Here is a 21,633-nt window from a genome sequence, read left to right as displayed (position 1 = left end):
CATCACTTTCATCAGATCCCAGAGTTTCCAGTAGTTTCTCTCTGTAGAGCGCTGGCATTGTAGTTTGAAAGCTGGGAGGCTGAAGGAAATTCAGTAAGTATTTAATGATCAGCATTTACCCTTTCTTTTTCTCTCCTGCTCTGTCTTTGCTTGTGTCACACCATTAATTTTCCAGGTTTGCATCTTATTTTTCAACCCCCCCCTTTAAAAAGGTTTTGTAGTAGTGTAGAAACTGGGTGTGGTTATTTTTTTGTTTTTTCTTTTATTTAAAAACACTGCAGTAAAACTGGTCTTGTGGATCGTGAAGCTCAAGGAGAGCCTCAGCAAACTCAAGGGTTTGCTTTCACCCTGAAAACATCCAGAACTTTTCCATGTGTCTTCACTGCATCCATTCCAGTTTTCCAAAGCTCTCCTCACCAATTTTCTCACAGCTGTCTTGGTTCTCTCTCTTCATTTTTCATACATCTGAGCTTCACAGCTGTGGTTGCTCGCTGCTGAAACGAAGACAAAAAAGAAAATTGCAGCAGTTTTTTGCTAAGTGGGTCTAATAATTTGTTATGTAGGAGATTTACTTTAAGCATTCAGTGTGTTCCAGGTAATGTCTTGTTTAAATTGCTGTGATTTGCTCCTGGTTTTATGCAAGGAATCAGAACAAAGAGAAAATGACTGCCCAACAGGGTAACACTGAAATGGATTTAAAATAATTGTCCAGCTACAGCAGCTGCAATTTTTTAAGATCATTCTCCTGTATTAGTTACTTCCAAGGACCACTTGGGTGGGCAAACAGAATAAGAAGAGGGGTTAAGTTAATCAGAATTTATTGGTGGTAAGGACACAGAGTGGGAGAGAGCCCTATGAGAAATCCAACAACCAGATCCAGCCCTTCCAGAAAACTCAATTTTGATAAATGCCAGAAAAGCATTCCAGCTTCTGGAACAAAGGGAAGATGAATCCATGAACCAAGGGAGGGTGAGAAGATTTATCAGCATGAGATACAATGAATTTTCACTTCCTGTTATCATAAGTCATTAAAAATACCCAAACTCTAATTGCAGAGCTATCAATCTGGTTAAGTTTTCTTTGCATAATTACACTGAAATATTTCCATCTTGTTTTATCTTCTATTTGTTTTATTGATAAGACTTTTTCTAGCCTTGAACCTGCTCCACACTGTGGTTTAGTGGTGCAAGTCATGCTAATTGTTTACACAGTAAATTAAATACATTTGGGACTAAAATGGTGTTGTCCAAGTGCAAAGTGCTGTTAGGAACAGGCTTAGCTCACCTTTAAAGATCTAATTAAATGTGATTCTTTTGTAATTAGCAGATTGTTATACTGTTGCTCTTGAATGAGGCTTATGTTTTCAGTACTTTTTTATAATTTTAGGTCATTGCAACCATCCCAACAAGTAGGCTAAAGTTTTTAAAGGAGGCAGGGAGGCTCACTGAGAAGGAGGAGGTCCCTGAGGAAGAGCTCAATGAGGATGTTGAAGAAATAGATCATGCAGAGAGAGAGCTCCGACGTGGACAAATCCTCTGGTTCCGAGGGCTCAACAGAATCCAAACCCAGGTATGCTAAAAGTAAATGCCCACAAGGTCTAAAAACACCCAAATAAATGATTCATGTGAGATCAAGGCAAGATAACGTTAACAGGAAAGCCAAGGAGTGTTTGTGTGTGTGTGGAGGATGGCACTGGTCAATTGTTCTCCAAGGAAAAAACATGAAAAAACAAAACAGGGGAAAGGGGCAAAGGGGGTGTGTTCAGCAAAAGAGATAAATGAAAAATATATAAAGAGATAAAATGCAAGACCAGGAATCTGTGATTTGAGAATACCGTGACTGGATGTTCTTTTTCTCCTAGAGTGATGACAGCTCATAAAATTGTGCTGCTTGGCCAACGTCAGCTTGCAGAACGTTAGGAAAGCTTTCTAAAATGTATTGCTTGATTTGCTAAAAAAAAAATACATTGTTTCTGCCATTGCTGCACTAACAGAATAATTGAAATTGAGTCTGAAGTACGATGTACAATTTGATTAAAAAAATAAATCTGTTCAGTTCTGGCACTGCCACACATCAATCACGATTAAAAGGGATTGATTTCCTTTCCTATTAGGTAATGAAAAATGTGGTTCTGGATTTTAGTAGGAATTAAGCAGCCATTAACTATTGAGGTGTAGGAGCTGGCTATTAGCATTCTAATTTCTCTGATTCCTGAGAAATATCTCTCCCCAACTTTTGCCAAACACAAAAACCCACAGCATTTTTTTTAATATAGCAGCCCTTTGCACTGGATCCTGGTGCTAAACACAGTGCAGGTTAAGGAGCTGTGAAATTGGCCCTGGAGTGCTGAAGAAAACCATGTGAAGTATTTTGCCTTTTCCATTGCAGTGAAGTGTTTCATTGCACTCAGGTGTGCTCTGCTTGATCTTTCTAAGATCAAGTATTTCTGGCAGCTTGCAGCAGAGAACAGCTATCACCACATCAGATGTGCGTGTTTTACATGAGCCTGACAAGGAAAAGAGGTGAATAATTAAGAAAAAGATCTTTCTTTTCTTGAAAGAATCTTCTAAAGAACATTTTTTGTCTCAGAAGATTTGGGGGTTTTGTCTTCAAACAAGATAAACAGCACATTCTGCTTTTTCACGTCTACAAATTAATACATTTTTTGGGGTGGGGGGGAAAGATGCAGCCATGAATTTAGGGAAAAAAAAGATGGAAAAAAGTCAAATTAGGGCAGTGAAGTCACTTGGCTGCATCTGTAGAGCATAAAATAAAGAGGGTGGAAACTGGTTTCAGAGAGATAAAGAGCTGGGGAATTCCCAGGGCTGTGTGGTAAGTGATTAAATACGGATCTTCAGCTTTGAGCCTGGGTGTCTTGACTCCATTGAGTCAAGAGCACTCATCACTAGAGAAAATTCAAATTTCACTTGTGACAAACAGGTGCCCAGGTACTGGTGACCTTCAGGGAAAGATGACCTCTAAATGTGCATTCTTTTCTCCCTGGTGGCTGTAGGAGGAGTGTTGCCTGTTGGCACTTCTGTCAGGATGTCTTTCTGGTTGGGGTGAGTGCAAACAGCTTCCAGCAACACAAAGCAAATGACATCCTTTCAGTTCTCTTTCTAGTCTGAGAGGTAGCTTTTAGTTCTGCATCTCTTTGTCCACTTAATTCACAGAGAAATGATTCTTTTACACCACTTAAACCCAAATGAACATTAATTATATCTCTTTGCTAACATCCATCTTGCTTTCCTTTCTGCTTTTAGTTGTAGAAACACCCCCAGTAGGATGTGTCCTTCCTCTCTGCCCAGAGACCTCCATGATTTTTCTTCTCATTTTATTTACTCAATGACTTTGATTTTTTTTTTTTTTTTTGCATCCATTTCACATCTGTGGAATGATAATGGAAAAAGAAAAAAAAAAAAAAAAAAGAAAAGGAAAGAAAATGGGCCAACAGATTCCAAAGCAGTGCCCAGGTGTGCAGTGGAGAGTGATGGACTTAGGTCAAATTTAGTCCTTGCTGGAGGGATTAAAACAGCCCCTGAGCTGTGTGTGAGGCCCATCCAGGTGGATTCATTCCCCTATAACACATTTCTCAGGAGGCCTGCAAAAGAAGAGCTCCTGAAAGAAGACTGGGATGTTTTCAGCATCCCTGGGAGGATTAGCAGGAGTGCTCTGCTGTCTAATGCACTCCTGGAGGTGTGGAAGAAGAAGGCAGAACATCCCCTCCTTTTGTATCTCTGAGGATGGCAGCCTAGGACAAAACTCTGGGCTCAGGACCAGATTGGCCATTCAACCCTAACAACACCAGTTTCCACACTTGTGCTGTAAATTGGATTATTTGCCCTTATTTTCTCTTCAGTCCCTGTTGGACAGACGGCCCCAGCTCCCAGCAAAGCCTTTCACTGCTGAAACAAAGAACCTACAACAGGCTGGGTGCTGCTTTCAGATAACCAACACATCTTCCTTAGAGTTTAAGGAATTTAAACCATCTAAACCCATCCAAACTGACAAAACTCTGCAGTGTTAAAGAGATTTTTTTGTCTACATCCTCTCTCAAACAGAGGGTTCAACCCAAGACACCAGAGGAGAGATTTCCCCTGGGTTTTTTCTGCTTCTGTGAAGACATGCATAAATTTCCTTGAGAGAAAGGTGTATGAGAAATGCACACAACTAAGCCAGAGACTGGCTGTTCACTTCTGATGCTCTTTTTGGCCTCCTTTTGTTCATTTAGACATTTTGTTGTCTGATAATAATAGGGAATCTCTGGATGGATGTGTGTTCCCCTTCTCTGAATGGAAGTGTTTCCTTCCTGGAAAGGAAAATCATCTCTCTCAGATGACCACTGAGGAGTGAAGCCCCACAAATAGCTCACCTTAGGTATGCAGGTTTGAGGAGCATATAAAGGGGTCTGGAACTGCATAGAGACAGGACTTTCCAACAGTTTTCTGCATTTTTTTCCAAGCTTTTGTTGCCATTCTCACAAATTCTTCATTCTGAAGGAGCACAAGGCTGATCACACCCTCTTGGCAGGTCTAACATCCTTTGGGAAGTTCACCCAACTTCACCTTCAGGCCAAACTGCATCATCTGAGTAAAAAAACCAGAAAAAAAATTACACATCTCACCTCTTTTACTTGTATATTGAAAGATTCTCCAGTCCCTCACATTTGAGAATGGAAACGTTCTGAACAGATTCTAAAACTTCTCAAATCTGTCAGGATTTTACACCCCCAGCCTGATTCTTTCCTCTTCTGCTTCATCCATCCTGAAATTCAGTTTGGTTTATCTGCCTCAGGTGGGAAACAGCTGCCTGGAATGTTCTGAGAATAAAAGCTGAAAAAAATACAGGTGACAAGGTTACTTCTGCTTAAGGATTGTTCCTCTTCAGATGCTAAAAAGCCTCACAGAGGTGCTGGGCTGCATTTTTCACCCTTCACTTTTCATGTAGAAAACATGAAAACATTTCTTTTGAACCAATTCAAACCTTCAAAGGAGTGAAAGGCACTCCTGGCAAGAGGTTCTCAATTTGGGTAAAAAGCCAGCACCTCATTTTATGGTTTCTAGGTAGCTTTTAATATAGAAAGCATCTTGGTAGCCCCATGTAAATGGAATGGAAACTGTTTTATTTCATGCAGAAAGATAGATTTTTTAAAGAGTTTTTTTAAAATTTTTAATTAACATCCTGCTTGGAGGTTAGGGGAATGAGACCTGGGTCCTACTCACATAAATAACAACAGAAATGCTTCTGAAAATCTGTTCTGTGTTAAAAATCAGGAAAACATATCTGTTCTGCCAGAACTATTCTGCTACTATCAGATTTATTTTTTTTTAATTGCTAATCACTGATATTTTTATTTGCTGTGCACACCTGAAAATATTGGCTCTTCTAGAGCATAGAACATGGAGAAAGATGAGACAGGTGTGAAAAATGTCAGCCTTATGGATAAGCTTCAATTGTAGGACAGGATTTTTTCTCTACCTGAAGGCTTATAATCAAAACATGATTGCATCCTATGTTGTGTTGGAATTTTTGTAAACTTATAAATTTTTGTTTCCTTCGTTTTCCTTTAGCAGCTTGAATTGTTCTAAATAATGTCATGAAAAGGTTCCATCTCAATTTAAAATGCACTCTTTATTTCCATGAGCTCTTTTTTGTTACTTTTGCTTTGTTATCTGCTTGGAGAAGATAAACTTTTGGGCTAAGTTCTTCTCTTCTTTCTTGGCCTGAGGCAGAGCACAGCCCTTTATATTCAGCTTTTAGGATTCTGGGGAGGTTGTCATCCTCCCACCAGGAATTATATCCATGAAGAGCCCGAGTTCCTTTCTCCAGGAGAAAAGCAAATTACATGGCTGTAATTCTTCTTCTCTGAAGAAACCATTAAATACAGATCTTCTCTCATCTTTTCACTCTTGCACCAAAGGTTTTCAGTTTGTTAGGAAGGCTTCTGCACATCTAGAAAGGCCCTTTGGCTCAGGGTTTATCGCAGAAATACACATTTCATGCCCTCAGCGAGAGTCTTTAAAGTCTTTTTTGAATGGTCTCTTTTGAAGAGTGCTCTGTCACCTGGGTTAGACCCTGAGAACCCAAGATCTGTATTTAATTCTACTTTTGTAGAGTGTTTCAGGTGAGTATTTGATGTGCCACCTTGCTGATGGTCTGAGCCACGTGGCTGTTCCATAGAGCTGAGCTGGCGATCCCCTCGTCCCCTATCCCACGTGCAAACTCACCTGACACTGGCCTTTGCTTTAGTGAGATTTGCACTGGACATGTAATTCTGCTGCCAAAAACAGAGCTCTCCAGCGCTGTGGGGACTGCTGAGCACTGCCCAGCCCTGGCTGTGCTCAGGGAAATGGAACCAGGGCTCAGGCAGAGCAAATCAGCAGCCTGGGCTTTGTGGAGGAAAATCCACTCTGACAATTGCACAGCAGTAAATGGGGTCCCTTCTCCAGCTGCCTGTGGTTGATTATGCCCATAAAAACACGCAGGGAAATAAACAATGATGGCCAAAGACAAGATTAAGGGATGGGAAACATCCATATTATTAAAGATGCAGCCCTAGAAATTGCTTTATTCCTAAGTCTGACCACAGCAGAAAATCATAAATCCGTTCTAGTGCTTCCCACTTGGAAAATTTAGGAGGCTTTGCACCAAGATTTGTGCTGTTTAAATAGATGAAAATACCACAATTTTACCTGTTTTTAGGTTGGGAATCCCCAGAAATGTGGTTGCATGATCTGGTAACAGTGGGTTACTTCAAACAAGTAGTTGGTTGAATTCCTCCCGTGGATATTCTGCTGCTTTGTCTGTTGTGGTTGCACTGATGCAACAGAGAGGACACTTTGGGGTGTAGGGATTTGTGGGATTTACTCCTGCCAATCCCTGGCTTTCCCTCTGTACCCAGAGCCTGCTTTTTATCCTGGTGCCAAACCCTGAAATACTCAGCTCTGGTTTTAACTCATCCTCTGTGGTGGGGAGTACAAGGAAGGAGCTGAGGATGGATCTGTCAAACAGGGAATACAGCAGGAATGTGAAAATCAGTAGAAAATTGTCAAGTTACTTGCTGCAATAGTCGATCCAATTCCACATCATTTTCTGGATGGTTTTAAGTGCTCTGCATAACGATAAAATATTAATATTTTTAATCTCCAGTTATAAAAACCTCAACATTCTTTATCACTGTGCTAAATTTATACAAACTTTTATTACAGAACAAGTCAGCTATTATATTGGAAGAATTATTTTCTCAAACTAGTGCACTGACAATCCTGGGTTTGTAGACAAAATGGAGTCATATATTGAATTTTAAAGTTTTTTTTCTGTTTTGGTTGAGTGTCATCCCCCTCCCCCTCCCTGAAATTCCAATTGAGTGACTGAATTTTTCTCCCCCAGCATAATTTCAATCTCAGTAAGAAAAAAAATAAAAAAGAGTGGAGATTAGTTATATCAAGCATTCCAGCTGATTTAATTTACCTCTAAATAAACTGTTTAAACTTTAAAAAAAAACCTATTATTTCAAATCTTCTTGTTTAAAGTGATGCAGCTCCACTGCCTCCCACGGAGCTGCCTCATTTTATCCAGGCAGAAAACTCGAATCATTTCTAAAAAAAAAAAAACATTGAAAAGGGAGACACCTTGATTCCAAGCGAAGTAGAAGCGCGTGCACGGTTGATTTGTTGTTTTTCATGATTATTCCTGTCAGATATGCAACTGTATCCATACTTTAAGCAACTTGTCTCGTTCTTTCCTCCGTTACAGATCGAAGTAGTCAATACTTTCAAGAGTGGCACTTCCTTTCAGGGGGCTCTCAGGAGACAGTCCTCCGTCACAAGCCAGACCCAGGATGTAACCAATATTTCTAGCCCTAGTCACGTATCGTTATCCAATGCTCTTTCCTCTCCTACCAGCACCTCTGCTGCTGCGGCTGGGCGTGAGTGTGAATTCTTACTGCACCCGACCCCCAGAGATGCCAACTTAGCCAGAGTCGCTCCAGAGCTCCTCTGCCCCTCCCTGGGCTCTGCTCCCACCTCAGTCAATTAGCTCAGGAACCCTGGACATGATTACTTTGTGTACAGTGGGTACTCCCCAGAGCTGCTCTCTCTTCAGCTCTTTGCTAACTCACAGTGTGGACAGGAATTTACCGTCGTTTTTTTACCCATTGCCAGGAGGTTTTGGTTTTATTTGAGGGCTCTCTGTCAGGTTTTCTCAGTCTCATTGGGTTTGTTTTCTACTGCTTGTAAAATACAGACTTTTAATGATCCTAGAGCTTTTCAGGTATCAGATCACTCCCCCAGGAAGACTCTCTGTAAGAGAGTCCAGGAAAGACATGGAAAGGAAGGAACAAGAAACAGGGAATCTAGTTTATGATGCCAGGCTTAAACTTTCCATGGAAGACTTATTTAAGTTTAATTTAAATATTTTCTCTGTCTTATTTAGATGTAGATTTATTCTCTCTATCTTATCTAGACTTAGATTTACTCTCTCTGTCTTATTTAGATGTAGATTTGATTATCTCTGTTATCTATCTTTATTATAATCTCTAAATTCACTGGCAGGTAAGCACTGAAGCAGGAGGAGACAAGTTAAAGGATAGTATTGAAACAACAAAATTGGTGTGGTAACAAATTTCTTAGAAGAAACAGATTTCTGCATCCAAAAATCCTGTCACAGCTTGGTTTTAGATGCAAAATATCCTGGGAAGAGGTACTGAAGTGAATGAAAAATCTTTGAGGCAGCTGATAAGGAAGGGCTGCTTCAGTAACAGAAAAATTTCACTTGCTCAGAAAGTTCTAACTCTGTTTCTAGATTTTTATTTATTCAGGACCGTGAGTAGCTCTTTTTTATTATGGAGTTAAAAGAATATTTAAATGTGTATAACTCAGTTTAAAAGCTTGTCAAACACTTCAGAAGATAATGGGGAATATTCCTTATACAAGTCTGAGTGAGAAGTTGGCCAAACAGAAGAAGAAATTGCTCTTATCTGTCTGGCCATCAGAGACTGGGAAAGCAAACAGAGATGGGCATAAAATTCCAGAACTCCTGCAGAAAAAAGGAAGCTTGACCTTTCCATTCTGTTGGAGTGCAAACCCCCTCAGTATTTGCACACCAAACATCCAGACAGGAATTTTATAGCAGCAATTAAAATCTTATCAAACAATCACAAAATAGTCTCAGAAGTATTTGTCCATCAGACAGATCTCTGAAGGGTATTTTTGCTTTTTTCATGTCTGGTTGATTTGTTGGTTGGTTTTTAAAGTGTTTTCATGCAACAGCAGAGCACAGCAGCAGAAGTTTGTTGGATTTAAAAGGGAAACTTCATTTTTTGGTAAAGCTGTTTAGATTCCAATTTTGGCAATTGCTTCTTGGAAATTTTTCTACATTTTCCTATTTCTGTCTTGGGAAGTTTGGTCTGAGAACAACACAGCTATTCCAGGACAGCAGCAGGAGCAGGAGACATGGAGGTTCCTGAGCCCAGGTTCTCTCTTTTCCACATTGAGCAGGGCACAAAAGGCCAGAATTCCAAAGGAACCTTTCACCCAGGGAATGATTGCCTGGGATAGAATCCGAGCAGGAAACTGGGAGCAGCTCTCTGTGCTGTGGTGTTTCCCTAACAGGCTGCAGCCAGCACTCTGGGAGGAAAGATCTAATAAAATTTAAATAGACAATTTATCTTCCCTCCCTACTCTCCACTGCAGCAAAGCAACAAGAATTGGATGTTCTCGTGTCTTGAAAAGGGCCTCACTTGTTTATGGGCTGAAGTTAATTAATAGGAGAAAGCAGAATCTGCTCCAACCTTTGTCACATTTCATTTGGAGAAATAAAACAGGAGTGCAGAGCTCCTCGTGCTTATAGCCACATTTCTTCAGTAAAATAAAAGCCAGGTGATGGATTTCTTCCATCAAAACTTCCCAGAGATAAGGATCTCTGTGGCAGAGGGCAGTTAGAGATGAGGATTTTAAAATGATTCTTTTGACTGTTGGTGCTTTATTACCACAGCAGAATGTGCTGTGGTAATAAAATAATAAAGCAGAAATTATAACACTTAGGGACAGTTCTGATTTATTCATCCAAAGACTTAAATTTATGAATGGCAGTGAGAAAACCCCATCAAGTAAAACCCCCATGGATTTTATTTTTAAATGGGGTAGTTACAGTGGGTTGCTCATATTCAAGAAGCTGGAAAACCTTTCCTAATCCAAATTTCCTAGAAATGGGGGATGTTTTTGTGAATTGGCATTTTTTGAGGAAATCCCAGTTGCAAAATTCTCACCTAGGGCTGCTTTTCAGCTCTGTGCTTAAAATGTGTGTGGGCACACAGGACTGGCTGCTTTCCTCTGAGCTGCTCAGAACGACTCAAACCCCATTTTCTTCTTCCTATGGCGTGGAAAAGACTAATGGAATGTTTGTATTTCTATTTTGGAAGCCTTTCCCAGTCTTCAGGATTGTTAAAAATATATGTAAATATATTATGGGGAGAATCAAGGGAAAACCTGGAGAGTACAGGAAGGAAAACAGGGTCTAGTTCTTGAAACTTGCTCAGGATGTTGCAATAATTGGGATATTTCAGGTGTCATTTTGGGTACCCAAAATGGAGAGGGTCTGATATCAATAAATAAATTCCTATTAAAAAATAGGAATCACATGATGCTCTATTGCTATGTCAGTCTAATTTTAACAGAGCATTTGTGAAGTTCTTTACTAGTTCCTTTTCAATATAAAGTGCATTGTGACACCTTGACAATCTGTGACATGTCTCCTGCAGGTTTATAATAACATTTTTTAAAAATTGAATATTTATCTAGCATTTTTGGGCAAATTAATGTTTGATTCAAAGCTTAGTGCTTGCTTAAAGAAAAATCTGCCTGTGGAATGCATCCTCCCCTAGAGTGGTTTGTGAAACAGGTTAACAAGTTATTACCTGTAATTAGCAGCTATTTACAAATATGGCCCATTCAGAATTGTGGAATCCCTTAATTAAAAGCAGTTTGTACAGGGGAATATTTAATACAATACTAAAGTTTCCCTAGTGAGCCATCAGGGTGCTTTTGCCAATAACAAACCACAAATTTCTGGATGTTACCATTAATGGATAACAGGGAGGTCCTTGAGTCTCTTATTTCTTTTGAAAGATGTTGCAGCTTTAAATTAACAGAGCAAAAAAATTCCTGCAAATGAAAACCTGGCACTTCGTATGTTCTGATAAAATTAGGAAATTCATTTAAGTGCACACTAAATATGTGCTCCTGTTTAATATGCAAACTTTAAAGCTGCAGAAATAGAAAATATGGGGAAGTTAAGCAAGGTGGCCTCAGATGTTCTCAGACACAGATTTACACACACTAACTTCTATCATTTGAAAGCTCTGCCACTGCAGAGTTAAGGGTGGGTTCAGGTACAACCTTTGATGGATTTGTGTTTTATATGCTTTTCTTTCTATGTTTTATTTGGGGAGGTGGAGCATCTTTTTTTTCCTTTTGAAGCTCAGAATTAGTAACACCAAAAATGATCTTGTGATTAATACTGAATATGTGATTAAAGCTTTTACCACTAGATTTTTTAGTTGGGTAGAGGGTGAGAATATCTAACTGTACACAAAGTAACCAAGTCTTTTTCCTACTGTGTATTCCTGTTTCTCAGATGTTTGTGTTAGCAATAGGTAACCTCTGAAAAAGAACACAGTTTCAGATTTTCCAAGAAAGACACACATTTGATATTCCCTTGTACTTGCTCTTCCTCTCATTCTCATATGGAGCTTCCCAAGTGGAAGCAGTCAGGAACTGCAGGTCCCTTAAAAAATCTCCCCTTTCTTTCAGAAAATATTCTAATTTTTAAGTTTAGGCAGCATTAAGGAAACAACAAACAAACCAAACCAAACCCCAGCAACAGGAGACCTCCCAGAGTTCCTTTTTCTTGGTCTTGGCTCTGATGAGAATTGTCTTGTCAGAGGTTTTTAGAAGTGAATATTTAATGGAATCACTTGAAACTTTTTACTGCAGGAACCCCAGCAACAGTGGCCTCAAATGACCCATTTGTATGGTGAGACAGGAGAAAATACAGTCACGACTCCAAATTCCATAGCAGCAGTTAAAACCTCACCAATCAATCAGAAAATGGTCTCAGAGGTATTTGTCCATCACAGAGATCTCAGAAGGTTTTTTTTGGCTTATTTTTCTGTCTGGTTGATTGGTTGGTTGGTATTTAAGAAGTGTCTCCATGCAAGAGCAGAGCACAGCACCCTTAAGGCTGGATTTGTGCCCTGCCTCACTCGTTGGAGAATCCACAGCCTCCAGAATTTGGGCTTCATTTGCAGGGCAAGAAAACCTTTCCCATTCCAAAGAATCCTTGCGGTTCCTGCCATGTGCCGAGGACGAGCGGTGTGCAGGGAGCAGTGCTGGACACCCAGCACTGCTGGGGTGCCACTGTGGCAGGAAATGTCATTTACAGGCCGAGGTGTCACCCAGGGGGTCACTGTGGATTGTCACGAGGCCACGAGTGCCTGCAAATTGTGTCAGTGAGGCACCCAGCAAGCTCAGTTCCAGTGGCTCTCACAGCCCATTTCCCAAGAGAGGTTACATTGAAGTGCTTGCAGTCTGTTGTGTATGAAGAGCTTTTCTATTTCTTACATATTTAATTGTCTATGAAGGAAATAATTCAGAATTCCGAGCTAAAACTTGAGGTGAAGTCTTGTTTGGATGGGATTTTTTCATGAAGGAAAACGGGAAAAAAATTCTTTTAAAGAAATCTTCTATTTTAATGAATGTTGAATCAAATATTGCTGCCCAATATCGATCTACATTCAAATCACAGAGCATGCCCAGTGGGCATTTTCTGTACAGGAAGGTAGAACCACCACAGGAGGAAATGGAACAAGCAGAACTTAAATCAAACCCACAGCTAAAATTACATTTCTAAAAGTGGCACCATCGAACTGGAGACTGGGGTTCCATACTAAAGCCTAGGACTTCCCACTGGCTGTAACCAAGCTTTGACAAAAGTCAAAATCATCTCCTCCCTGAGAGATAATGAAGCAGATTTAGAGCCTAAATATAAACCCAGGCCCTCGAGGAGAGATGAGCCGTGGCAAGAAGGGTTAGATCCTGAAACACAATCAGGTTCTTTTAAAGAATTGTGTGATTTACTTAAATCTGATACAAAAATGTCAAAATCCATAATTTTGCAGCGACCCTGCTGTGGAAAGTGGAAGCCTGCACGGGGCTCTGCTCTTTTACTCTAAAATACAGTGGGATTCAGGCCTGGGAACCTTTTGTGGAATGAGAAACAGGCCTGTGTGGGTGCTCTGCTTTCCTTGCTGCCCGTGCTTTGAACCTTGAGCAGCACTTGCAGGATTTGCTGCATCTTTATGTGGAGTAGCACACATGATGTTATGCATCTCCTTCACTAGATACAGCAGAAAACTAGAAATTCTATTTTTACACTTTGTTTTTTTTTAAATTTATATTTGAATTTGCTCAACTTCTGCATCCTACTCCCCAGAACATACAAGGCACAACATTTACAGGTGACCCCAATTCATGCAGCATCTCCTGTGGAGACCTAATCTGATTTTACTCACCTAAAACTGAGAGGATTAATAGAAAAAATACCTGAATATACTAAATAAGTATATAAATATACAGATGTTTTCTATTTCAAAGCTTTCCACATACAATAGTCCTTGACCAAACTCCTTTACCTTTGTACAGTTTAGTCTTGACCTAGAATAGTCTCAGTTACACCTAAGAGTTGGCATCTCTTTGCAAAATTGACCTCTTGTTTACAATTTTATACTAATCACCTTACTGACCTTTCAGTATTGAATTTATTTGCTGTTGCAGTGCCCTACTCTCTACTGTCTGAATATTAAATGTGTTTGTTTTCCCAGAGGGCTAGAGAACATTGGACAAAAGGGTTCAGCAGGAGAGAGTGAAATAAAAAGAGGTTGTGAGTCTTTAACCTTGAGCCTGAAATGAATGTGAACCAAACTCCAGATACTTGGCTTAGATGAAGCCAGGTAAACATTCGAGTATAAGCCCACACACTACCAACCAAGAACACAGCTCTTGGTGCTTACCAGGCTTTGGAGATTTTGCCTAGATGGTTGTACTTAGGACTGACATTCTGAATATCACCTTTTTCTTCTGATGGGAAAAAAAAAAAAATTGTAGTATCTAAAATTCTATTTCTTTTTTTGTTGTTTTTTGTTTTTTGTTTTTTTTTTCTTGCCTGATGCAGTATAATAAATCTGACTTCCAAGGTGGGATGAAGCTGAAGAGTTTTTTTCTGTTACAGCTCCAGAGAAGAAAGAAGTGGAAACTTATAGCAATGTCAAAAATGTCCTGAAGTGTTGTCCCCGCAGTCTTTTGTTAAAAGCAGTTCATTTTTTTCTGTTGTCTCCATTACTGTGAGAAAAGGGAGCTGTATCTCACTGTTTGTCTTCCCTTGGCATTGTCAGTCTCATAAAGAAACACCATTACATGAACTCTACATAGTTCATACTAAACCAACACTTCCCAGGTTCTATCCATCATGGATGTCCCTGCTTTTCCATGCTTTTACAGCCATAACAACATCCCAAGTTCATCTGCTTTATTTTATCTTCAAAAAAACCTGGCTGGGCTTTTTTTCAGCAGAGCCCTGAAACATTTTTACACCAGATATTACCTTAAATCTTGAATTTAAGCATGCATTAAAAGAATTTGTTGCTGTTGGGCCATGTAACTCTGGGTAAATATTTTTAAATCTGGGAGTTGGATCAGCTATAATAGGTAGATTAAATACTGTAGTGTTATGGTAGAGAAATTAAAATGCCACCTTTATATTCAACAAACCCTCTGCCTTTTTTTCCACTCAGTTTTGTCCCTGCAAGCAATAAATTTGATCATTGAGGGACAGACTTTAAAGGAGATTTTGAATTTCATTGTAATGCTGAAATTCTGTCACTGAATGATGTGTGACATTAAAAAATAAAAAAAGTTTTCTTCTGGATTCCAATCTAAACTTGCAACATTCTAAGTTGAGGAGTGAGTTTCCTCTACAGTGAAAAATTAATGGAAAACTAATTTATGTCTCTGTAGAGAAATTATAAGTAAAGTTTCTACAACTCCCAGAGTTTTCTTTTCTGAAGAAAACTCTTTAGAAATCTAATTTGATTTATTGTCAGCTTTAGGGGCTTGCCCAGTTTGGCCCTTCCATTACCATTGCCTTCAGAAGATGATCTTCCTTAGGTGTCAGCAGAGCTGAAGCAGTTCTGAGCTAATATTTGCAGTACAAACCAATGTGAACAAGTAGAAGCCATCCTAGAAACACCTCTCAAGGTGGAGGCTCACAAGACCCAAACAGTCCAGGCCAAAAATTTTGCCCCACACCTTCACCCAAAGTGAGAGGCTGCAGTTCTCTCTTCTGAAAGTCATTATTGCAGTGCTCCCCTGCAATGGCTCATTAATGAATTAATTTAGAGCCACTGCAGAGCCCCAAATCCAGGTCATGGCAGACACATTTGCAGAGCTGCCTGTCAAACACAGCTGGAATCTGTATTTTTCCCTGGACTGACCAGAGGCTTGGAATCAAATCCAAACGAGATGCCAAATATTGGTATTAAAGCAATAGAGATGCTCTCCCTACTGTGGGACATGGGGCTCACAAACTGAGATCAGTTCCTCCCTTGCTAAATCATGGAGACTTAAATACAGTTGGTGTGATGAAGAAGTTTTCCTTTCTTTGGATTCTGCTGGATCTGTTCAGGATAATATCAAACCCTTTTATTTACATAAAAAATTTACTATAAAGAATCGAGCTGGCAAATAGAACCCAAGTCTATGCCACAAGAAGTGGCTGTTTCCAAGATAATAGAATTATCTTGTTAATTGATAAGCTCTAGCATCCAGCTGCAGCTGAAGAGGTGACTGGTATTCAGTTTAGAAAGCAGAAACAACGAGGAGGTTTGCAGAAATGTCACCTCATCAGCCCATGCTATAAAGTGCCCACGGTACAAAAAGTTTCCTGGTTTGAAATAAGGCAATATGGGAATCTGGTTGTAAGGCTGCCTCAACAATCATACACATTTTTTTCACCATTTAGATTAATTACTCTGCACTTTAAAAGACAAGCTAAGAGGGCACAGATAGTGAAGAAATTAGTCACCTTTTCTGTCTTTAGAGATGCAGGTGAATCTCTTACCCCACCCTGTTGACTCTACAGAGGCTCACACAGCTCGGATTCAGCTCTCACAAACCCCTGGGTTTTAATTCCAGGAGCTCTCTTAGCTACACTGTGGGACTGCAGTAGCTAAAACTGATTTGAAATTCATTTGTTGATTTTATTGTGCAAGACAATCTTCCCTCTTGCACCTCTGCCAATCTAAAACGTTCCCGCACCCCAAGGCCTGGCTGAGCCGCTCTGTGCCACTCCAATCCTCTCACCTGGAGCACAAGCAGCCACATGAACTACTTTCTGTACTGTGCCCTGCTGTTACCAAATTATCTGGGAAGGGAAGGGAGGGTATTTGGGCTGACCCAACGATCTGAACATGGCTGGACTTCAGCTGTTAAGATTTTTAAAAGATAGGGGATATCCAAATTTAGAGAGCATAAACAAGGACCGAGTTCAAAGAGAAGAAAACTATAAAAAAACCAAGTCAGGCTCTTCCTCAAATGTGCTGAAATTCTGTAGAACTCGGCCAGCTCCAAGCAGGGGATCAGCTGGACCCCACAGCTGGAGCCCTGTGGCCCCGTGCCATTACTGAAGTGCAGTCTGCCAAGGAAAAGAGGAATGAAAGCTTTCCAAAGCAGCGGTGTATCAGGCCAACCAACAATGTGCAGCATATTTACATGTAAAAAGACCCACATGCCAACCACCAAACCATTTCAAATGTGTGTGGAGAAGCTTTCACAGTACCTGCTTGCACCTTTTCTGCCTCTGCCTGTGTTTTAGTCTCCTCCCCCCCCCCAAGAAATGCTCAAGGTTCGCTCATGGGCTACATGGAAGTAGAGGGATAGAACTCATACTTAGTCATGAAACATTTGCCAACAGATCACGTTTTGCCATTCTGTTTTTTCCCCTCTGCCCCTCCACCCCCTTCCAGAAAGTTCTGTTTTTTTCAGCAGTAACCCAGCACAACCCTTCACTTCTTTTGAGAACTGGTAGGTCCCTGGGACGTAGAGAGCATCCCTCCCTTTGCCCACCCACAGAGGAGGTAGCGTCCCTGCTCCTTGCTCTGCTCCTCCCATTTCCTACTGGGAAAGCGGTGGGCACCATCCCTCAGAACCGCTGGGCCGAGTCTTGAGTTGATTTTCACCTCTGTTCTTCCTGCCAGGTGGTTTCTGGCGTTGGGTGGCCCCTGGCACAGGTCACTGGCCTGCTTTAAAGACTGCATATATGGCATAAATCGTGTGGCTTTCAGCATTTAACTGCACGACTGAGACACCAAATCCAAACAGCTCGCTGTTAACAATGGGACTCAATTCAACCCAACAACCAATCCATTATTTTATTACATGTTCTTCTATTTATTACCAAGCTGAATGGCTAGAACAGTGGGTCTATACTCGAGTGTTTACCTCACATCTGCATGAAGGACAAATAAAAGTTGGTTCAACGATACTATGTTCACATTATCCAGGCTTCCAAGTGTAGTTGTTGTGTGCAAGTTATCTCTGTTCATGTGGTAACTGTGACTTTTTTTTTTTTTATTATTTTTATTTTTTCCCCTGTGGTAGCATGATTACGCTTAGTACTTTGTCTGCTTGGCTTTTTTGTGCTCTTGGCTGCATCCATTTAGATTTTGCTTTAAAACATTGATATTCTAGTTTTTTACACTTGGCTCCTGTGTGTGTCTCATACGTACCCATCCAACCGTGTCCGTGTTCCGTGCTTTTCTGTTTGTGAAGTGTGATATGTTATGTGTAATGGTTTTTTTTAACAACAATACAAAAAGAGACTTTTAATTTAAAACAAAAAAAGCCTTTCTACTTACTCACTGCAAAAAAAAAATACTATCAACATGCATGGTTTGACATTTGCATTACAATTAACATGGCTTGTCTTTTACTAGGGATGTACCACACGAGTGGACCTTGGCTTTCTTTAACCACTCCTCCCCATCAGTTCTTTGATGGCTTTAAACCTTGGTTTATTTTAATATTGCAGTTGGTACAGACATTCAAAATGCACATAACTGAGCCACTCGTTTATGCATATAACATCCAGAGACTTTGGACTCCAGCTGCCTGCACTGCCCTAACCATGTGCTACATTTTTCACAAGTGTTCTCTGCCGCGCTGCTGCCCTGGGGAGGTGCCCTCTGACAGCCCTTTCCTTTTCTCCCCCCAGATCCGCGTCGTGAAGGCATTCCGTAGCTCTCTCTATGAAGGTTTAGAAAAACCAGAATCTAGAACCTCTATTCACAACTTTATGACTCATCCTGAATTTAGGATAGAAGATTCCCAGCCCCACATCCCACTCATTGATGACACAGACCTAGAAGAAGACCCCGCTCTCAAGAAAAACTCGAGTCCACCGTCCTCGCTGAACAAGAACAACAGTGCTATCGACAGTGGAATCAATCTTACAACTGATACAAGTAAATCAGCTACCTCTTCTAGTCCAGGAAGCCCAATACATAGCCTGGAGACATCACTTTAGCTGAAAAGGTCACTGCAAAAAAAAAAAAAAAAAGAAAAAGAAAAAAATGAAATAGAAAAAGTTAAAGTAAAATAAAATAAGAAACCCCACAGCAACCGAGATATATAAATATATATATTAAAAAACATTGCTGGCTGAAAAGCTGTTTGAACTCTTATTCACTCTGAGAGAAGTGAATGAATTGTTGATCACAATGGTTTTGGGGAAAGAATGAATGGCTGATTTACATACCCCCCGTTCCCTTTCAGAAAAACAAAAACAAAAAAAAATCCTCCTGCATGAATGTACTGTACACTGCTGGCCCTTCTTTCTCTCTTTTTGTTCGTTTTTATTTCCTTTTTGTTTTGTTTTGGTTTTTTTTTGTTTGGTTTTTTTTTCCTCCTTAAGCAGGAACTGCAGAGGACTTCTTTCTGAGGCTATTTATCCAATTCACTGGTCTGTGAGTTTTTTGAAATGCTTGTGTGGCATGGACTCAATTGTATAGATTAATTTAAATAACTTTTTTGAAGTTGCAAAGCTTAACTTGCACAGTAGATTTGCACCAGTTGGACAGAGGAACTTAAACATTTATGAGACTATATATAGAGATATATACATATAAGTATATAGATAATTAATTATATATATGTATATATCTATCTATATATATATAGTTATATATATATAAAGTTTCTTTGTTGGCATGTTGCCTTGTTTCTGCTCAAATTGCTCTGACTATTTTAACTTATTTATGTCCTAAAAAAGAATGTAATTTGTTTACAAACCTGTAGATAATATCCTTAACTATTTGTAGGGTTAAGAAAGCACTTCCTGCCGAAGTAGTATAAAAATGGCTCAGCTCAGCTCATTGAAAATGTCTGTACTCTCACACCCTGGATATTTTATTACAACCGTGCTCTGATTTCTGCCTGATTTCTTTTTTTTTTTTTCTTTTATTTTCTTTTTTTTTTGTTGTTGTTTTTTTGTTAATAATGTAGATACTGCTAGTAAATAACAAAAGAAGCCAAAATATAACACATTGGATGTAGCATTGTGATCCTATATACAGGGAGGTAAACCAGGCTTCCTTTGTTTCAAATAAAAATCAAAATGATCAGGTTCTCTCCTTTTTTTTTTTCCTTCCTTCCCTCTGATAATCTGCTTGAACTCGTTTTGGTGCAACATACAATAATGGAGGCTATTTCATTCTTTAGACATAAACAGCAATGGCTTCGAAAACTATTTTTAGAGAGACATTAAATGAGTTTATAATTTAAAATAAGTTATATTTGGTTTGTCTATATGGAGATAAAACAGATGTTAAAATCTTGTGATATACTGTGTTAATCCTTTTCAATTAGTACTTTAGGCATTTATTTCCTTCTTATTTGCAAAGTATGGGCTGTTGGCATTTTGGATGAAAATCACTGTAGGTTATTGCTTTGATTTTATTTTTTTTTTTAAGAAAAATATAATTTCTGCACTATTAGGACTGAACCAATCTTTATTAATTGTGTATTGAGATGTGCTTTGTGTGATTTTTTTTTTTTTCCTAACCGAGCTTGTGTTCCTGTAGTAACACAGTAATACATTATTTTACCTTGAGCTTTCTACCTTAGAAAGCTGCTTTGAAAACCTGCAGTATGGAAGGTGAAAAACATTTTTCAAGATGGTAACAGCCCTAAAGCCGTAAAAATTATGAGCTTATACAATTGCTATGTCAACCACTTGAATGCTAAGCACTTTGTGGATCACAGATTTTTCATAAATAATTTTTGTATTTAATATAAAGTTTGCTTGGAGACTTTTCAGCATATGATTTTTTTTCCATAACTGTACAGTGCAAAAGACATTTGGAATTACACAGTCGATTATGCCAGGCGTGTTGGAACAAAACACCCTCCAACCATCTCGATCAATTGAGTTGTTAAGGTGTTTTTCTGGTTGTCTTAAAGTTGGCTCCATGCAGTGGTGCATCTCTGCAGTCACAGCAGCTTAACCAAGCCAGAACTCTCCAAACCAAGCTTAGACTCATGGCCAAACTGCAGACTGAACCCAGATGTTTTCAGGGTGCATCAGGACTATCAGCCAGGTAAAGCTCTCAGCAGCTTCCCCTGCCAGCTGCCGGACTCTGGGGTAGGAGCTCCTCTGTTTTGGCTCATCCTTGGCTCTGTGGTCCAGGCTGAGGCCAGCAGGGTGTGCCCAGGTGGGCAGGAGCCCCTAGCTGTGGCAGCTGGCTGGCAGCAGCCAGGGCTGGGCACCCAGGCAGGACGGTGCTCTGTAAATCGCTGATTCCCCTGTTCACCACGGATGGGCTCTTGGGGCCTGCTTGGGATCTCTGGCCAGAAGACAAAAGTGGTATCTATTTACAGGGAAGCCTCTAGCTTTGGACTTGAACATCTACAGAAGCTATTAATACTGGAACAGTTTCTTTTCAGCATCTTAACACACTGACTGTTTGCCTTTTTGTTTTCAAACGCTCTCCATGTTTTTTCCATTTGATTTTATTTTTTTTTTCAATTTTTTTCCTGTAGGAAAAAACCCCTCCCTAAGGTACCATTTGCAGACTTGAAAACTGTTAAGAAAACGAACACTGCATTCTGTGTATATATAGTAAAACATATATAAACTGAGATGCATAGAAAACTTGGGCTTTTGTGAGCAGAGACTGTGCTTTATGTATATGATAAATGATAGACTTTTTTTTTTTTTTTTTTTTTTTTAAAGCAGAATAGCTATGACCTTTCAACTACAAGTCGTGCATCACAATTCCTTTCTTTTATTGCTTGACCTCTCTGTGATGGGAACAATGGATCAAAAACCAAAATGATCAGTTTGTTAAAATTCCCTGCAATATATAAATGCTCGCTCTCTACGTACTGTACTTAGCAGCATGAGATTTGTGGACAACAATACAGTGGTACATTGGCAATCCATCCCACTAGGGGTTATTAATATATGTTCATTCATCTGTTTTTATGAATTTTTTTATCTAGACAATAATTGTAAATAAAGAAC

The 21,633-nt window shown here is 39.7% G+C and overlaps 1 protein-coding gene across 20 annotated transcripts in view; it reads left to right on the top strand.

The window, feature by feature from the left end:
- Positions 1 to 18,777, top strand: part of ATP2B2 (ATPase plasma membrane Ca2+ transporting 2) — a 393,957-nt gene extending 375,180 nt beyond the window's left edge. For 10 of the 20 annotated variants that reach the window (XM_086846968.1, XM_086846959.1, XM_086846952.1 and 7 more), the window contains 2 exons: positions 1,387 to 1,569; positions 18,325 to 18,777. In XM_086846968.1, the coding sequence (XP_086703094.1) occupies positions 1,387 to 1,569; positions 18,325 to 18,636 (495 nt within the window). In that variant the 3' untranslated portion in view covers positions 18,637 to 18,777. Of the gene's footprint in view, positions 1 to 1,386; positions 1,570 to 7,755; positions 7,928 to 13,879; positions 13,936 to 18,324 lie in introns of all 20 variants that reach the window. The other 10 variants (XM_086846971.1, XM_086846970.1, XM_086846960.1 and 7 more) reach the window with 2 other exon arrangements.
- Positions 18,778 to 21,633: the final 2,856 nt, after the last annotated feature.

The sequence above is a fragment of the Cyanistes caeruleus genome, chromosome 11 (assembly GCF_971803275.1).
Source record: "Cyanistes caeruleus chromosome 11, bCyaCae1.hap1.1, whole genome shotgun sequence".
Taxonomy (NCBI): domain Eukaryota; kingdom Metazoa; phylum Chordata; class Aves; order Passeriformes; family Paridae; genus Cyanistes; species Cyanistes caeruleus.
Note: the sequence above shows the minus strand (reverse complement) of the source record. Positions and strands in the feature narration are given on the sequence as shown.